At 39.7% G+C, this 18,098-nt stretch overlaps 1 protein-coding gene across 11 annotated transcripts in view; it reads left to right on the top strand.

Moving 5' to 3' along the window:
• The window catches only part of DLGAP1 (DLG associated protein 1), a 427,607-nt gene that overhangs the window by 253,407 nt on the left and 156,102 nt on the right, over positions 1 to 18,098 (top strand). For 10 of the 11 annotated variants that reach the window (XR_016280603.1, XR_016280604.1, XR_016280605.1 and 7 more), the window contains one exon: positions 5,211 to 6,237. Coding sequence is in view for 8 of the 11 variants with exons in the window: in XM_089517114.1 (XP_089373240.1) it covers positions 5,281 to 6,237 (957 nt within the window). In the remaining 3 variants the exon portion in view is untranslated. Of the gene's footprint in view, positions 1 to 5,210; positions 6,238 to 6,909; positions 7,157 to 18,098 lie in introns of those variants that run through there. The other variant, XM_089517119.1, reaches the window with a different exon arrangement.

Below are 18,098 nucleotides of genomic sequence, written 5' to 3' on the forward strand. Positions count from 1 at the left end.
CCCTGCTTTATACATGGAAATGGAAAGCATCCATTTTCAGTTTTGAATAATAAGAAAAAATGTCCATTAAATCCATATTATGGATGAACTGCTTACTTAACCAAGAGTACAAGCCTAATTCATTGGTGTGGTATTACATACGAATTGAGCCTACAAATCTTGAAAATGTGTCTGCTTACTATTTTTAAATATGGGACGGACATTCCCAGACTTCATGTTTTTTTCTTCATTATTTGATCCGTAAAGGAGTACTGTGTCAACATTAACTTTCTTCTATAGTATATATACTGTACAGTTAAACAGTATATTCCGTCTTCGCTATCTCTAGAATACACTATTCAGAAAAAAATACATCACAGTCAAGCTTTACACCTATTCATTCTCTGTTTTTCTTTTCTACTTTCAGTACTTGGGTTTAACTGATCTCTGCAATAGCTGTCCATTATCTTTGCCAAAAGTTTGTTCTGCTGATAGTATTGTACATGTGAAATTTCTGTAAGTAGTTTCTGAGAAGATATATTTTAGATTCCTATCAGGGTTCCTGTATGCTGAAATAATTCAGTATTGCTCTAAGTTTGCTGGCATGTCTCAAAGGCGTAGTGCTGCTTCAGTACTTGCAAACCTTGAAATGGTACTTGGATGTGATTCAGATTAATTGTGTGTTAGAGGACAGCTCCTGCGGTGCCTGCACTCTCAGTAACACTTTCTGTAAAGGATTAATTTATCATTAGCTAAAGAGATCATACAACACGCTGAGCATTAAGTCAATTGGACTACTCATATTGTAAATTATAAGCATGTTCTACAGCGCTTTGCAAAGGTAGAATATACTGGTTCAGTCTCATGTATGGAACCAGAACTATAAATAGACTACTGTAAATGCTAATTTTATTATTTTGGAAATGGAAGTTGACTCATTACTTGGGGGCGAAACAGATGGACAAAATAAGCAGGTTTCCGGTTGGCTTCAAGGCAGGGCATTTAGATGATGCATGCCTTGAAGCTGGCTGGAAAATGCAGCCACACTACAGGGAGAAAAGCCGGGCTAAAAAGAAGCTGGATTTTTCCACATCTTCCTGGAAAGTGCACACCTTCACATATACTTATAAATGCACCGACTCCAGGGCAGCTCTAAAGCGGTGCTCTTTCCAAACCCTAAGCCTAATTGTGCACATAAATGCCCCATTGCTGGAGTGTATTGAAAAGGGATGGAGCTGCCATACCCAAGCGGTAAGGGTGGCAATGCCGAAAAGAGAAACTATGATTCCTCTCATGGAGATGAATACAACATACACAAATCAGACAGTCAAAGAGGGGCCATGGATTGAAGTGGGGGTGAACAGGGGCATGATTGTACCTTGCAGGCATCTGCATGGGCACACTTCTGCTCTGATGCCCTGTCCCAGTGAAGCGTTGCACATGTGAATGTGGGCAGGTTCACAGGATACCATGCAATAAGATGGAATTGGCCAGTGGTTCGCTCCTATAAAGGTATGCAGGGATGGTGGGGGGATAGTTAAAAAAAAAAAGAAGTACCCATCAGCATGGCTTCAATCCATGCCATGTGGTGATGACATGCACACTCCAGCCACCTTGGGAGCAGACAGTGTGGTTGATGGGGTTTCAATACAACATCAGAAAAGGCAGCTTCAAGCTGCTTTTTCTTGCCCATCTGTTTTGCCCCTTAGTTCACCTTGAACTGGAACAATTCAGATAATTGGCTTAAGTAAGTGCTCAGCAAGGATGGTGGACCTTCATCATGGGGTATATTGACAGTGGGGAACTTACTTATTTACATATTGGTATATTACAGGTTTCTTCAGAGGAGGCTGGCCATTGCCATCCTCTGAGGCTGACAGAGTGTGGCTTCATGCCCAAGGCTCAAGGCAAACCTATCCTGGGGCTTTCTGGACAGTTTTTTCAGAGAGGGTTTGCCATTGCCATCCTCTGAGGCTGTTTTTGTGATTAATCACTATGCTTTACTTATGTTCAATTTGTAACAATGAAAATACGATTCATAACACCAGCAAAATTAAAGTTATGAAGTAGCAACAAAAATAATTTTATGGTTGGGGGTCACCACAACATGAGGAACTGTATTAAAGGGTTGCAGCATTAGAAAGGTTGGGAACCACTGGTCTAGAATCTATCAGGCTTATGCATTTATACATCATTTCACTGTGTGATCACTTGGCATCGTTTACTTATTTGTAGGTAAGCATCTGCAATATTAGGGAAAAAATATTCTGGAAGATCTAAATCTTCCTTTCATGAGATTTAGATTGCACTTGTTAATATTAATGTTTTTATTTTTATATCAACTTGTATAAATAATCCCACCATTTATCTTATTGATGGAAGAAAAGCTGGTTATGTTACTGAAAGTTTCAAAAATGTATCTGTATAGATTTGAAAAATTATGGTATATTGATGTAGCTATTTTTTGGAGGATTGGTTGGGCTTTTTTCAGAGACACTTTGACTTTTATGTGTTAGAGGTATGCACATGAAACCAAGGTATACTCTTGAATTTCAAATAATTATGCAGTATATTTGGAAATTATTAATGAATAATCCTTCCATAATATACATGGAAGACAGGATGGAAAGGAAAACATACACTCACACTTATGCACATAATGTGTGTACAGTTTTTTTCTCTTTTGAAAGTAATAGAAAATTGTGGTTTTCAGGATCATGACATATTTTGTGTATTTTATTTGTAAGTTAATGTTTTCTGAAGCAGGTGTTCACTCTTACAGCTTTAAGCATAACATTCATAATTTATGTAATGACTCATCTGGTGATCATTCTTAACAGTCATGTTCTCTGTAAAAGGTAAATCCATCTGTTTTTGTTGCTTGCTCTTTGAGCAACTTCTTTAAGTAACTTAAATTTTACAAATCAATATTTCTGTTTTGAAAGTCAAGTACTTTTGGTTATGTGCTGACTAACTCATTTTCAAACTTATATTCAGTTAAAAAGAAGGAGGGAGGGAAAAAGAAGAAATGTGGCAGCAAGAAGCTAACACAGCTACTTCTTTGAAAATGTATACTCAGTAATTATCTTTTTTTCCCATATTCACTTTCACGCTCTCAATTTATTTACATGGTTACTTTTCCAAATTGCTTTTAGAATTCAGGAAGTCCTCTTAGCTTGTAGAAAGTCACTTTTAGTGGACTTGGCAAGACAGCTTATAAAAAGTAAATGCAGAATACTAAAAACAAGGGTCATAACAACCACATCTAAGATGTACATCATTAAATATTGAGAAACATTTCCTTTGAGTTAGTAATATTTTGATGTCATAAAATATGAGGCTTCATGTTCCAAATTAATGATATACCACTGCTAAATATATTTATCTTGACCATGAATTCCGATTATTTAATTAGATTTTATTTTCAAATACATGTGTTTAGGAACACGTCTTAGCATTATGAAAATATATAAAATTTAGTGATTGGGAAATATTACTGCACATACTCTAAATTCTATGTCAGCTGTTAAGGTTTATCTGTATTTTTAGTAAGATTTCAGTATACTCAGTTTACTCTGCATTACTCTTTTGTGATTCATAAACCAACTATATTCCACTGTCCTGTGATTCTCCTCATATCTACATTCATATCTATGATAGTTATCCTATAGCAGTGTAACAGATTCTCTCTCAGCTGTCAGAACCTCATGACAGAAGTCAGAACCTCATAATATAAACACTTATGTCTAAACACTTATAGTAGCTGCCCGAATATGAAACAGGAGCCCCTAGAATTATTTCAACCAGTCACAGTAGTAACAGTTGGTAGGTCTTATGATATCTCAGGTCCAAAACACACTGCAGAAATAACCCAGTTTGATACTGCTTTAACTGTCCTGGCTCAGTGCTAGGGAAGTCTAGGAACTATAGTTTTATGAGACATTTAACCTTCTCTGTCAAGAGCTCTGGTGACACAATAAACTACAATTCCCAGGATTCCCTAAGACTGAGCCAGGACACAGGGACATAGCCAAGGGGGGGGGGGTTCTTGGGGTCCAGACCCCCCCCCCCTTCCATTAGAAAAATGAATTGTGTGTGGTGCTGTGCCGCTGCACCCAAGCCCCATTATAATGGTGGCACTTAGTCTGGACCCCCACCTTCCCAAAATCCTAGCTACGTCCCTGCAGGACAGTTAAAGCAGTCTCCTAGACCAGGTTTCTTAGATCTAGTATTTGCCAGATATTAGCCCTATTGGTGCCCAATGCATAGTGAAAGGAAACATCTGAACAGAGTTGCAATTAAAGTGTCATCCCCAAATTCATGTTAGAAGAGTTTTATTAGCCATTAGACCATAACAGTTCACAAAAAGTTGAATAATAAAGGCAGAAATTAAATATAACTCACATTCCAGGTATTTCCTAACAAAATAATTTCTCCATCCTTCAGACATCCTTTTCAAAGCACCTTTTTCCTTCTTCATTAAAAGGAGGCAATTTCTTTAGGAAGAAAATTATCCCTTATCTGCTTGTTTCATGTCTATTACAGTTTTCAGCCATACATACAAAGCAAGATACCATTATCCTAAATCACATGAACAATGAACATCTAATTCACAGATATGTTCTGGTTTTAGCATGAGTGATTAAAACATATGAACAGCACTGATACATTGGTTTGTATCCAATATAACTTGACTGCATTCAGGTTCCACTGAAATTAATATGAAAAGTAAGCTGTGCCTAATGTACGTTCCCTTGATATCAGTGGGAAATGTATGTGATAAACTGTCAACTTTATTGCACCACCTCTGGTACCCGACTTACCTCTTATCACATGGACATTTCTCTCAAAACAGCTTCCCATTATCTCCAGTGTTGAATTTGGGCCCCATAAATCACTTCAGCAGCCATTTTTTCAAAATCAGACGCTTTGGAATTGAAAAAAAATGGCCACCTAAGTGACTTATGGAACCCAAATTCAACACTGGAAGCAATGAGAAGCTGTTTTGAGGGAAATGTCCATGCAATTAAATCAGCCTAACCTGAATTTGGCTCAAATTCGGAAGAGATAAGTTGGGCACCAGAGGTGGTGTGATAAAGTCCTTAGTCTAAATCCAGTGCTTAGATTAGAAGTCATTAAGAGATGCAATAATAACAGTTTTAATAAACTAACCACAAATATGTGTACTCATTACAATACCATTTTACATTTTTTGTTTTCCATTTCTCTAGGTCTTTCATGGTGATCTTTCGGTAACAAAAGTACAGATATTCAAATGACTTTGGGATATTTTTTGGATCAATGATGAAAGGATTATCGGGCAGTCGCAGTCACCATCATGGGATTGCCTGTGAACCACCATGTGACTCTTTGATCCATCACTCAGAGAGGAAGCCATATTTGTTAAATCCTATGGAACATCATCCTGCAGATCACTCTTACTACACTCAGAGGAACTCTTTTCAAGGCGAGTGCATGGTACCCTACAATGATCAGATTGCTAGCAGTACATTCCCTCGGAGACATTACAATTCCCATAATGAGCTTAAGGATGAGTGTGCTTTGGTGCCACATGGAACAGCTGGTAAAGGTAACCGTATCCCTGCCAATCTTTTGGACCAGTTTGAAAGACAGCTTCCTCTTAACCGAGATGGCTATCATACATTACAATACAAAAGAACTGCTGTAGAACACCGTAGTGATAGTCCTGGGAGGATCCGCCACTTGGTTCACTCTGTTCAGAAACTTTTCACAAAGTCTCATTCCCTTGAAGGCCCATCAAAGGGCAGCATCAATGGAGGCAAAGCAAGCCCAGAGGAGACACAGACTATGAGGTATGGGAAGCGTAGCAAGAGCAAAGACAGGAGGTCAGAAGGAAAATCCAGATCAAATGCATCTGGATGGTGGAGTTCAGATGACAACTTGGATAATGATGTTTGCATTTACCATGGACCAAGTGGGGTTATGACTATGGGAAGATGCCCTGACCGTTCCACTTCTCAGTACTTTATGGAAGCCTATAACACTCTCAGTGAACATACTGTAAAGCCTTCCAGAAGCAATAATGATGTCAAATGTTCCACCTGTGCAAACCTGCCAGTAAATTTGGATGCTCCATTAATGAAAAAAAGCTCTTGGTCCTCCACACTGACAGTGAGCAGAGCTCGTGAGGTTTATCAAAAAGCTTCCATGAACATGGACCAGACAGTGGTGAAATCAGAAACCTGTCAACAAGAACGGTCTTGCCAGTATCTTCAGGTACTGTAGTATGTATTACTGATTGCAGTGCTTATACTACTTCTGGTTTCATATACTGTATGCTTTTCCCACTAAGATGAGACTGTGGATGAAAAGATGACAGTGGGAGTTAATCTATATAGAAATTATGAATAAATCTGCATTTTGGTTGCTAAGAGTCAGTGTTCCAAGTGAATGCATACAATAAGGAATTGGTTCCCTTTCTTAACATGTGAAAAGAACAAGAGCTCTCTGAATAATTTGGGGTGATTAAAAAGGCACTCAAGACACACAAAACATCACAGCAGGTCACAAGGGAGCCAGAGGTATTACAGTCCCAATGAACTGTATATTTTCAATACATTCATTAGCTTTTGTGATCTTAGGGTTTATCTTTGCTTTATTATTTTGTGATGAAAACTGGAGACCCTTTGAACATAATGTTTTGTACATTGTGAAACAGCCTATTATCTTTTTTGTCACATACCAAAAAAACAAAAACAAAACCCTCATGGAACAATTATATGAGTTGCCAGATTGGTTAGTCTAGTTATTGTTCCTTTAAAAAAAAAACTAGCATTGACTGGGGAAAAAAGCAAAGCTGAAAGTCTGAAATTATTGAATGTTCTGATTATACTCTTTAAGAGTACATCACTTACTCCCTCACAAGCTGTTTGCAGTTAATAAAGCGTCACTATTTTTTACCAGTATTGTATCTTTAAATGTCAAGAATCAGATGTCTGCTGTTGAAGCTATCATACTGCTGGTTAATGTTTGTAGCAAGAACGTGGATCAGAAAATTAACACAATTTCAGTCTTCCAAGATCTGTGGATTGTTTTTTATGCATTTTATTTGGAAGCAGACATGGCACATCTAACGGTGCATGGGCAGTGGAATAATGTTAAACAAAGAAGAGAAAAGACCATGAGGAAAAAAGAGGTTTGAGCAAAGAAATCTTTGTTGTCGTTGGTTTTGTTTTTTAATTAGTCAGAGGCTTGCTATACTGTTCTGTTTGCTTGCTATTTAATTCTCTTTCTGTGCATTGTATATTACATATTAGTTTTCTCTTGTGTTTAGCTTTGGGAAACATTCTGTAGACTCTGAGGCACTTGAGTCCATACTTGGGTAAAGAAGAGGTTTCTGGTGCCCTCTTAAGATGTCTGGCTTAGTTATCGTTCAAATGACCTAGAAATGAAACCAGTGTGCCAAGTTGTAAGAGTTCTATTTTAATACAAAATCTACAGAATAGATTCATTTGCATCTAAAATTATAAAGAGGAGAAAACTTGCATGACATATATGAATTTTTACCTGTACATATATCTGTTTTCATATAGATACCTATGCATAATACCTCAAGAATTGGGGAGGAATGCACTTGAATGGTGATCATGTACAAGGGGAGGGAGAGTATTTTGTGTATCCAGCAACAATAACATTTTAAGCTAACTCTTTTTAAAAAAAATAGCTATTTAATAGCAGCCACTTATTCATTAAGTAGCTTATCATGACCTAGTATGTGATCAAGTGATAGGAAAACAAATGAAAAAAATTATGCCAGCCTCATCTTTCTTGAGCCACAGGGACTTTCAGATCATAATTAATTGACAGGAATAGACTCCTGAAGTAGAATTAGAGGGCATTATCTGTGCTGCTTGGCTGAATGTCCAGCAGTCCTCTAAAGCATTATGCAAAATAACTGAATGCTCTCTTGCCCATTTGACTTGCCCTCAGGGTCTCGGTTGACTTTTAAAGACATGAACTACTTGCCAGATTTGAAAGGGATTAGTGTATGGTCAATATTTCAAAAGGGTTTGAAACAAATCAGAGAAATGTCTTAAAGGGGTTTTTCTTAGTACTCTGGGTATTTATTTAGTCTTGAATATTATCAAAATAAGAATGCCAAACTGAAGAGATGAAATCAGAGTGTAGTGTTTTTTCATCTTTTAAACAACCTGCCATACCAGTACAAATATATATTTATTTAAAAACTCACATCTTTCTCCTCTAGAGAAATGTGTACAGTTAGTGGTAGTGCATATGCAAAATTTTGAAACAAAACATATTCACTTCAAGTGAAATATGTTCAAATAGGTAACTTCCAAATGAGCCAGCATGTTGCAATGGTCTGAGCCAATGGTCCCCAACCTGTGCTCTTTAAGGGCTTTTGGACTTCCACTCCTAGAATCCCATACTATTGGCCAACATGGCTGAGGCTTCTGGGAGCTGAAGTCCAAAATCTCTTAAAGGGCACAGTTTGGGGACCATTGATCTGAGCTATGACTCTAGAGACCAGGGTTCAAATCCCTGCTCATCCATGGAAACCCACTGGGTGACCTTTGGCAAGTTAAATTCTTGCAGTCTTAGAGGAAGGCAAAGACAAATATTGCCAAGAAAATTCTGTGATACTTTCACCTTAATGTTGCCATTAGTCAAAAATAACTTGAACGCACACAACAACAACAACTTCCAAACAGTATGGAATCCCTGACACATTGCTAAAAGAAAGTTGCTTCTATATTTGTCATAGCTGAGGCGAGGAAACAAATGTTTAACAAGATGTAATGTCCTTGTCAGGAAGGGACCAGTGACTCTGTATATTTATTTGGGCTTCTTATAGGCATCTGGTTGATCTGGTTGGTTTTTGGACTAGACAGTCTTGATCAGCAGACTTCTTATCTTTTTAGTGCAGGAACCAAGAGCTAGTTCCACATGCCAGTGTGAAACTCTTTAGTCAAAATTACAGGAAACACTATAGCACTGAAGAGTTAATCACGTTTCCCATCTTTGTATGGAAACAGTATGAATTACTGAAGTATATTTGGTCTACAGTGATGTGCCACCTTCTTTTTACTGGTCTCATATCGGACCCAAGGGCATGAAAACTTTTACCTGCAGTAAAAATCAGCAACCGAGGTTTTATTGAATACTGGCAGAAGGTAAAGCCCCACCAGTATAGTAAAGCTTTCTGTTGCCCATGTGGCAATCCCCATTCAGAAGGTATGGTCTCTGTTTAGAAGATAAAGACCTGAATGTTTTGCTACACGAACAGAAATAATGTCAAATTGCTCATTCTATGATCTCTTCAGACATGGATCTAATCAGTTGAATCAATCTAGTTACCAGTTAATTTCAAATTTTCCTAACACGAAGGAACAATGAATTTTACTTTCTAACTGAAGTTATTGACTTACATATTGGAATGTTAGCATTAACTTGATTCCAGAATTATCAATTACATTCTTTATTGTTTAAATGAAAGACAGAGCTAAAGACACAACAAATACTACAGTTCCCAGTTCGTTTTTTAACCAAAGCCTAGTTCTCTTGGATTTTTGCAAAACTACTACTTCTTTTGTTATAAATCCCTCAGGATTGGAAAAGTATAGTTTTTAGGCCACAAGATCCAAGCCACTTATTTTACTTCATAATTAGGTTATGATAATTCAGTTAATTCCCAGGTTAAACATTTTTAAACTGGAGGTGGGAATTGTGCTGTCTTTTAGATCTTGTGGAACAGGAACTCCCAGTAGCCATAACAGCACATCATGAGGAATGTCGGAAGTTGCAGTCTGCCAACATGTTTCTCATCCCTGTTTTAAACCAATGAGAGTAGTTTGGGAGGAGACAGTGTTTGTATCCAGTTGGCCTTTCTCTATTATACCCCAGGAACCACACAGAGGCTCCTCATCTGTCCCAGGAAACTGTAACTTGGAAATTTTTAACCCTGAATATTTTGCTGGGATCCCTGTGGAAATCAGTAGAATAAAAAAGGGGGAGTAAATGGATGAGACCATATGAGAAAGGAGAAAGGGAAAACAAGGGAAGAATTTTTGGTGATAAATGTAATTTTCAAAAATTCATGCATCTGTTTCTTCTCACTATAGCTTAAAACTGTGATGGGATTTTTCTGGTTGATTCACATATGACTTTTAATGGAAGCATTTGATTTAAGATTAAACTTAATCATTTTTTTTTCTTTCCTGCTACCATGAATGCCATTTAATTAGCTTATTAATGATTAACTTAAAGATATTAACTCTTTTCTACTAATTTTCCCAACTTTGGGTGTGTTGCATGAAAATATTGACTCAACAGCTTCCAGACAATCTGAATATGAGTAAGGAAATGTTCTTTATAAACAAAATTTAAATCTAAAAAAATGGAGAAACAGGTGGTTCTGTTAATTTGTGTGCACACACACCACACACACACACATACATGCCTACATGCATAGCAATATCAAGTCAGTTCGCTATGATAGATCCAGTAGGTGAATTAAATCCATATAAGATGGGGTGGCCTGTGGATCACAAGTAGTCCCCAGGGCAATTTTATGACCTCTAGACCCCACAAGGGTAATAAAATGACAACAATATTTTTATTTGGAAGAGGGAAAATCAAAAACATTTTGATCTCCAGATTCACTCAAACACCTTCTAGGGGGCATGCGGGCATTTCTGCCACATTGTAGGCTTTTTACAACAAAAGTTGACCCAGGGAGAGGGTTTGGGTACCTGTTCTTTAAAAAGGCCTTCTGGGTCACTTCCTGATAAAAATAAAGGTTTTTCCTGTGCCTAACTGGGCCCAGGGTGCCAATACATAGCAAAGATGCCCTCCATACCATCAGAGGGCATTTGGGACCAAACTATGTTTTTTAATGGAAGGAGTGCAACAAGGAAATACAGTCCTCCAAGGTCTCCTGGGCTGCAGAAATAATGCAGTTTGACACTACTTTGAATACCATGTCTCAATGTTGTGGAAATCTGGGAACTGTAGTTTTGTGAGACATTTAGCTTTCTCTGTCAGATAGCTCTGGTGCCAGAACAAACTACAATTCTCAGAATTCTGTAACAGTGAGCCATGGCAGTTAAAGTGGTATGAAACTGCATTATTTCTGCAGTGCAGATGCAGCACTAATTTTCCACAGTAGCCGACCCTGATCTAGAGTTTGTTTTTTTAAAACTGATAGTTTACTGGGAAATACATTTATAACAACTGGGACATGCACACTCTGTTATCATTCTATCGGATTACAGAGGTCATTTGAAGATGTACTTCTGGTGTTTCCACATGAGTGTGTGATCTACTTGCAGAATATCAATACTTTGGTTGTACAGTGGAACCTCGCCTTACACGGGGATCCGTTCCAGACCACCCCACATAAGGTGAATTCCGCCTATGCTCGAGCCCCATTATAGTAAATGGGAGTTGCGCACGAAGTGGTGCGGCATGGTGCACACACGCAGCGGCCACGCACGCCATTCAATGTATTACGGTGCAGCTTCTGAGTAAATCGGAAGCTGCGTACGGCACGCCCACGTAAGGAGTCAGCTCTCCATATTTCTGGCTTTGATGAATGCATTTCCAGTTTAATCAGAACTAAATGTATCAAGGTGCTGAACCCTGTCCCCAAAATAGGGTCAACACCTTGGAAAGTTTGTTTAAAATTCTGATTCAGAGCATTCTATACATTCAGCCAATCAATCCATACTGGTGGCAAGCAGCAAGTATGCTTTTTCAGAAGCAAAAAAGTCAGAAAGAAATAATGCTATGGCACCAGCAATTAGCTTCAGAAAGTATTTAAGAAAAGGTGAAACAGCCTCAACAATCAGAAAACAGGGAGGTGATACTTATGCCTTTTAAGATAGTAAGGAGAGAAATTATTGAAGACAAGGTAGATTAAAAGGAAGCTGACATCAAGCATCAAGTATAAGAGGCTGTGCAGTCTGCCTCTAAGGGGTGGCCTGCTGCTGTCTCCAGCTGCACTGGATTGGGGCTGCAACAACTGCACGCCACAGCTCCGATCTGGCTTTTGCAGGGCACGATAGCTGCAGCACCATGGCTTTACGGCGCTCTTTTGACACTACATCCAGTCTGATCCAGCAGGGCTACTTTTATGTTTTAGATCCTCTCTCACACCTCACACTGACTAGAACCTTATCAGTGAAGAAAAGTGTCAACAGCTAGAAGTTAAGGGGAAAAGACAGGTTGATGCAAAACAGCTGTAGGCTACAGATCAGAGGTGAATAAGTCCTCCAAATATTATTGGACTGACCAGTTCTAGACAGCATAACGAATGGTGAAGTATTGTGGGAAGTGAAGTCCAAAAACATCTAAAGGGCCATAAGTGCCCATTCAATTTTTGATCCGCCTCTATGATGGTGAGGCCACTGGTACCTATTTGCTAAGGTCTTTGTATATGAACGTTGATGCAGTGATTGAATGGTCCTAAAAAAGTCTATTACTCAGATACATTTCGGGTCTTAACAGTGTGAGAGTATAGATAGAATGTTTGGACTAGTACTGTCTATTCAATGTTTGCTCAAGCCTTGCCTTCACCTTCCTGTGAGGCAGGGACCATCAGAGTGCTAAATGCTTCAGTAAATTGAGATATAGTCCCTGTCATCTGGAAAAATATAGAATTAGACCCTGTCATAATCTTATCTAGTTGTGATTAAAAAGTCCTATATAGGTTTTAGTGGATATCAGTGGGGCTTAAGATGGGTGTTGACTAAATTGGTATGATTAAAAAGTCCCAGTTATTTCAGTACACTTACTCTAGGTACAGTAATACCTACTCTAACTGGGTACTCTAGGTAAGATTAATGTTGGATTTAAAACACCTATACTGTAACAGATTCTCACTATATCAAAATGTTTTAACAAGGTATAGAGACTCTATATCAAGACTCTTTCCGTTCCGTTCTGAGCACGGAACGGAAGGAGCAGGGACGAGTGCAGAACGAGTGGGGGACGGATTTTACTGCACGCACCCGTCCCTCATTCGTTCCGTTCCCCCTCTCTTCCATTCTTAATCCGTTCCAGAGGGGGAAATTTTTGAGAACTGTTCTGAACAGTTCTCAAAAAGCGTTCCCTCTGGAACGGAATGGGCAGGGAAGAGAGTGGAAATGGAACGAGTGAGGGACAGGTGCATGCGGTAAAATCCATCCCCCACTCGTTTCCGTTTCCTGCCGGGCCGGGCCGAGAACCCGGTGCGATAAAGTTCACAGTCACAAATCTCCTATTTGAGCATTTGAGCACTTCTGGATTATGCTTATTATTTGGATTTGGCCGGCGTTGAGAAAAAAGATAAGAAATCTGTTCTAGATCTTGGCCTTTGGGGAAAATCCATTGATTAGTCTTCTGGCTTCCTGTCCTGGTTGGATTTAGAGGCATCATTTTTCTACATTTTTGCTGCTATCTGACAGTAGGTTCCAGACAGTGTGTGAAAATATTTTTGCACTGCATTTTCCTCATTCTGTTTCACAACTTTGTAAATTGGCTGGTTAAGATCATCCAGAGATTTGACTCATACAGACCATACTCATAATTATACTGATCACTCTGGAGATTATCGCACTGTGTTCTGAGAACGTTCCTATCATCACGTGATGAGAACGTTCCTGGAACAGATATTACTGCATTAGTAAACTAGAACGTGATCAGAACGTGATCAGAACTGCATTTTACCGCACAGCGATTCCTGAAACCGTTCCGAGAACATATTCCACCAAGGCCGCCTCCGTCTCCTGATTGGCTGAAAGAATGACAGGCAGGGAGGCAGTGAAGCAGGCAGGCGAGCGACTGCAGTGAGGGAAGGGGTGTGTGTGAGAGAGAGAGGGGGGAAAGGAGGAGGGAGGGAAGGGAGGGAAGAAGGAGGGATCGGGAGGAAGGCAGGGAGAAAGAGAAATGGGGAGAGATGAGCCTTGCATGTTACATCCCAAACCTCCTTTGCAAGGTTGGGAAGAAGGAGGAGCTCCATGCAGGTCTCTTCAAGCCGAAGAAAAGCAAGTTGCCAGGGAGGGGACTGGGCCAAGGGCAGAGCCCCGGCAGCCATAGCAGCTCTTTAAACCGGTTAGAAAAGAAGAGTCCTCTGCTGTCATCCCAATTCCCCATTTTGGCTGCTTGTCAGCCTTTTGCCTCCTGTGTGTGTGCGCATGTAATGTGTGCCTTCATAGAATCATAGAATCATAGAGTTGGAAGAGACCACAAGGGCCATCCAGTCCAACCCCATTCTGCCATGCAGGAAATCACAATCAAAGCATCCCCAACAGATGGCCATCCAGCCTCTGCTTAAAGACCTCCAAGGAAGGAGACTCCACTACACTCTGAGGAAAGAGTGTGTTCCACTGTCGAACAGCCCTTACTCTCAGGAAGTTCCTCCTAATATTGAAGTGGGATCTCTTTTCCTGGAGCTTGCATCCATTGCTCCGGGTCCTAGTCTCTGGAGCAGCAAAAAACAAGCTTGCTCCCTCATCAATGTGACATCCCTTCAAATATTTAAACAGGGCTATCATATCACCTCTTAATCTTCTCTTCTCCAGGCTAAACATCCCCAGCTCCTTAAGTCGTTCCTTGTAGGGCATGGTTTCCAGACCTTTCACCATTTTAGTCGCCCTCCTTTGGACACGCTCCTTTTTGAATTGTGGTGCCCAGAACTGGACACAATATTCCAGGTGGGGCCTGTGAGCTTCCCTCCCCGCTTTAATTCTTGTCTGGCTCTTTGCTATGGAATTCTGGGAGTTGTTTGCTTGCTTTTGTGTGTTGCTCCAAACAGAGGAGCTTTTGTGGGTTCCTTCCTGGAGGGAAGGAGGAGAAGGTCCTGGGCATCCCTGCCATCTTTGCCTCCTGCAGGCTGCCAGCACAGGAGCCCTGCTGGACATGACACTAGAGGCCCCCGCAGAAGCAGCCAGACCCTCTCCCTCTTGCTCTCTGCTCTGGCCCCCCTGTTTCCCTCTCTCTTTCTCTCTCTTTCCCTTCTTTCCTCTTCTCTCACTTGTCCCAACTTTCCTCCCTTCCCTCCCTCCTTCTTTCCCCCCTCACACACACACACCTTCCCTCACTGCAGTCGCTCGCCTGCCTGCCTCCCTCCCTGCCTGTCATTCTTTCAGCCAATCAGGAGACGGAGGAATGAGAGAACGGATTTGAGAACAGATAAGAATATCGCGCACACATCTGTTGGAACGTTCTCATCACGTTTCAGCTCTCTGGGAACACATTCATATCTGTACCCTCCTGGAACACATTTGGAACACATTTAAACGTTCTGAGAACCCGATTGGAACACATACGTGCGGTATACTCAAATGCGTTCCGTTCTCATCACGTGATGAGAACGGTCTCAGAACGCAGTGCGATAATCTCCTCTGTTTTTGCTTTAAATCTAATCCAGTTGTGACAATGGAGGTGCCAAACAAGTAGTTGGATTCTATAATAGGATGGATATGGCCCAAATCCAAACATGATGGAGATTCTGTTGGGGAGTGACTCAACATGCCAGAAGAGATGGTGTCAGTTTGTGTTGGATTGCATTTCTTTTCAGGATGAGGTTCATACCACTGGAATATTTTTTAATCTGGCTGTGTTTTTGGATGCCCAGTCAACTGTGTGATGAAGGTAGCTTGGCAATACCAGCTATGGCCACTCTTGCACAGAGAAAGGCCTGTATAGTTATCTGTGATCTTCTAATATCCAGAATGGATTAATAGAATGTTTGTATGTGGGTCTGTTTCAGCCACTCTACTAGTGAATGCCTATGAAGGATCCTCCCCCCCCCCCCCCCGAATTTCAGAAATAAAGAAGTTGTAAATATTTACCTCTTGTGTGTTGGAATTGTTACAATACAGCTGTGGCCATTTGCCATTTTATGCAACTGTCAGTGTAGCCATTCCCTTTTAATCTCTTACTCTTAACATGGAAAAATGATCCTGCTTGGATACTTATACATCCACTTACTTTATTAAAAGTATCAAAATCATTTTGAACAACCCTCAGAATAAATTTTGGGAAGTTTATTGTTCACTACATATTAATAGGTGGTATGCAGATATCTGTATTAGTATATATACAGTATTTTCTGGCATTTTACAGTAAAAATCTTTAAAAACTGCTCTGAGCAAACTTTGAAAAGTAACAAGATTTGTTATTGTCATCATGTTTGTACATAGTCCACTAATGGCACTGAGAGGGAGCTAATCCAAGCCTTTGGCTATGTAAGCATTAATTATACTGAAAAACCTATTAACAGACCAATAAAACTATTTGTATCACCCAGACTCTAACCTAATCTTTTTAAGAGACGGAAAGGGCAGTCTAGTTTTTACTAGCATTAAAATATACAGAGAAAAGCCACTGCTTTATTATTTGGCAACTTCATGGTATGAAACCTGTGGAATAAATCCAAAATAAATTAATCAAACTTGTATTGGTTCTTCTACATAAGAATTCCAGACTGATCATCATGTTTTCTATCATCCATCAGATCTTCATAGTCTTCTGTGGTGCCTTTGGGACGTGTGTGTGCATGCTTTCAAGTTACCTCTGGTGACCCCATGAATGCCATAGGGTTTTCTTAAGCAAGGAATATTCAGAGGTGATTTTGCCAGTTCCTTTCTCTGATATGTAGCCTACAGCACCTGCTGCTCATTGGTGGTTTCCCATCCAAGTACAGTTTCCCTGCGCCATCGGCAGACTTTTGCTCACGAGGACAGCAAGCCCGGGGGACAAAATGATGGCTGTGTTGTATGCGCAGCAGCATGCACAGGAGCACACCGCCATTAAAATCAACACAATTTGAGGGCCCACATTTTTCCGCATACACTGGGGATGTGTGTGTCCAGAACACTTATACAAAGAGACCACTGTATAAACCAGGGCTTATTCTACTTAGTTTCCAAGATTAGATGGGATCTGGTGCCATTAGGTATTTAGGTCCCGTCCTTTGGGACATACTATGCCAATATAAGGCTGTTGCATAAAGTTGTACTCATTTATCATGGATAACAATAGACTGCCAAGATTATCTGTATCAAAAATAATGTCTGTCCAAAATGCAATTAACATGTTATTGTACAGAACAATAGAGATAGTTGGTCAGTTTGGATTTTGCTATTGTGGATCCTTTGTCTGTTGGAATGCAAATTAAATTGTATATGTTTATGAAGTGTATATAAATACAGAGAGAGAGAGAGAGAGAGAGAGTCTCCATACCATACATGTAATTTTAATATGGTATTGGAAATCAACAGCATCTGACATAATTGCCCCATGGTACCAAATTGGGTACGGTTATCTTATAAGACACAGGTTAGAAAACTGTAATAAAGATAATTGTATACTGCTGGGATATGCATCGCTTTTTACTTTCTGTTGATAAAATTATAATGGAAAGCAATGAAATTAGTATTTGGTCTGATATTAAGCAGTTGCTGGGAACCACCTATACGAAACATGCAGTATAACTTTTTCAGATCATTCTCTTTTCAAAAAATACACAGGAAAAAAACTTGTTTCAGGCGTACTAACCCAACGTGGTGTAGTGATTTGAGCATTGGACTATGACTGTGGAGACCAGGGTTCAGATCCCCGCTTGGCTATGGAAACCTACAGGATGACCTTAGGCAGGTCACACTCTCTCAGCCTTAGAGGATGGGAATGGCAAACGCCCTCTGAAAAAAATCTCACAAAGAAAACCTCATGATATGTTCACCTTAGGATTGCAAACAACATGAAGGTACATAAAAATAATTTGTCTTTGGCATATATACACTGTGCTAAACTTCTTTGTAGAAGTGGCAGCTAAACTAAACAAGCCCTTAACCAAAGCCAGTGAAGTAAGCTGCTATAAGGATTCTTATTGAAACCATTTGTTTCCAGATGTTACTGTTAAAATTTTAAATATTTATAATATGGCAGTTTTTAATATTTATTTTTGGACATCCTCTATTGGCTACACTTATTATTTGATGAATAATCATGTACTAATATTGTTTAAGTGCTACTTGAGTGTGTTGATGGTTTTCTAACATTAATACTGCTGTATTAGGTTAGGGTCAAACTAAATTCAGTCTGACTTGCATTCTTTCCTATGTTTCCCAACA

This window comes from Sceloporus occidentalis, unplaced genomic scaffold (assembly GCF_023333645.1).
Source record: "Sceloporus occidentalis isolate IW3139 unplaced genomic scaffold, rSceOcc1.0.p SCAF_3, whole genome shotgun sequence".
NCBI lineage: Eukaryota > Metazoa > Chordata > Lepidosauria > Squamata > Phrynosomatidae > Sceloporus > Sceloporus occidentalis.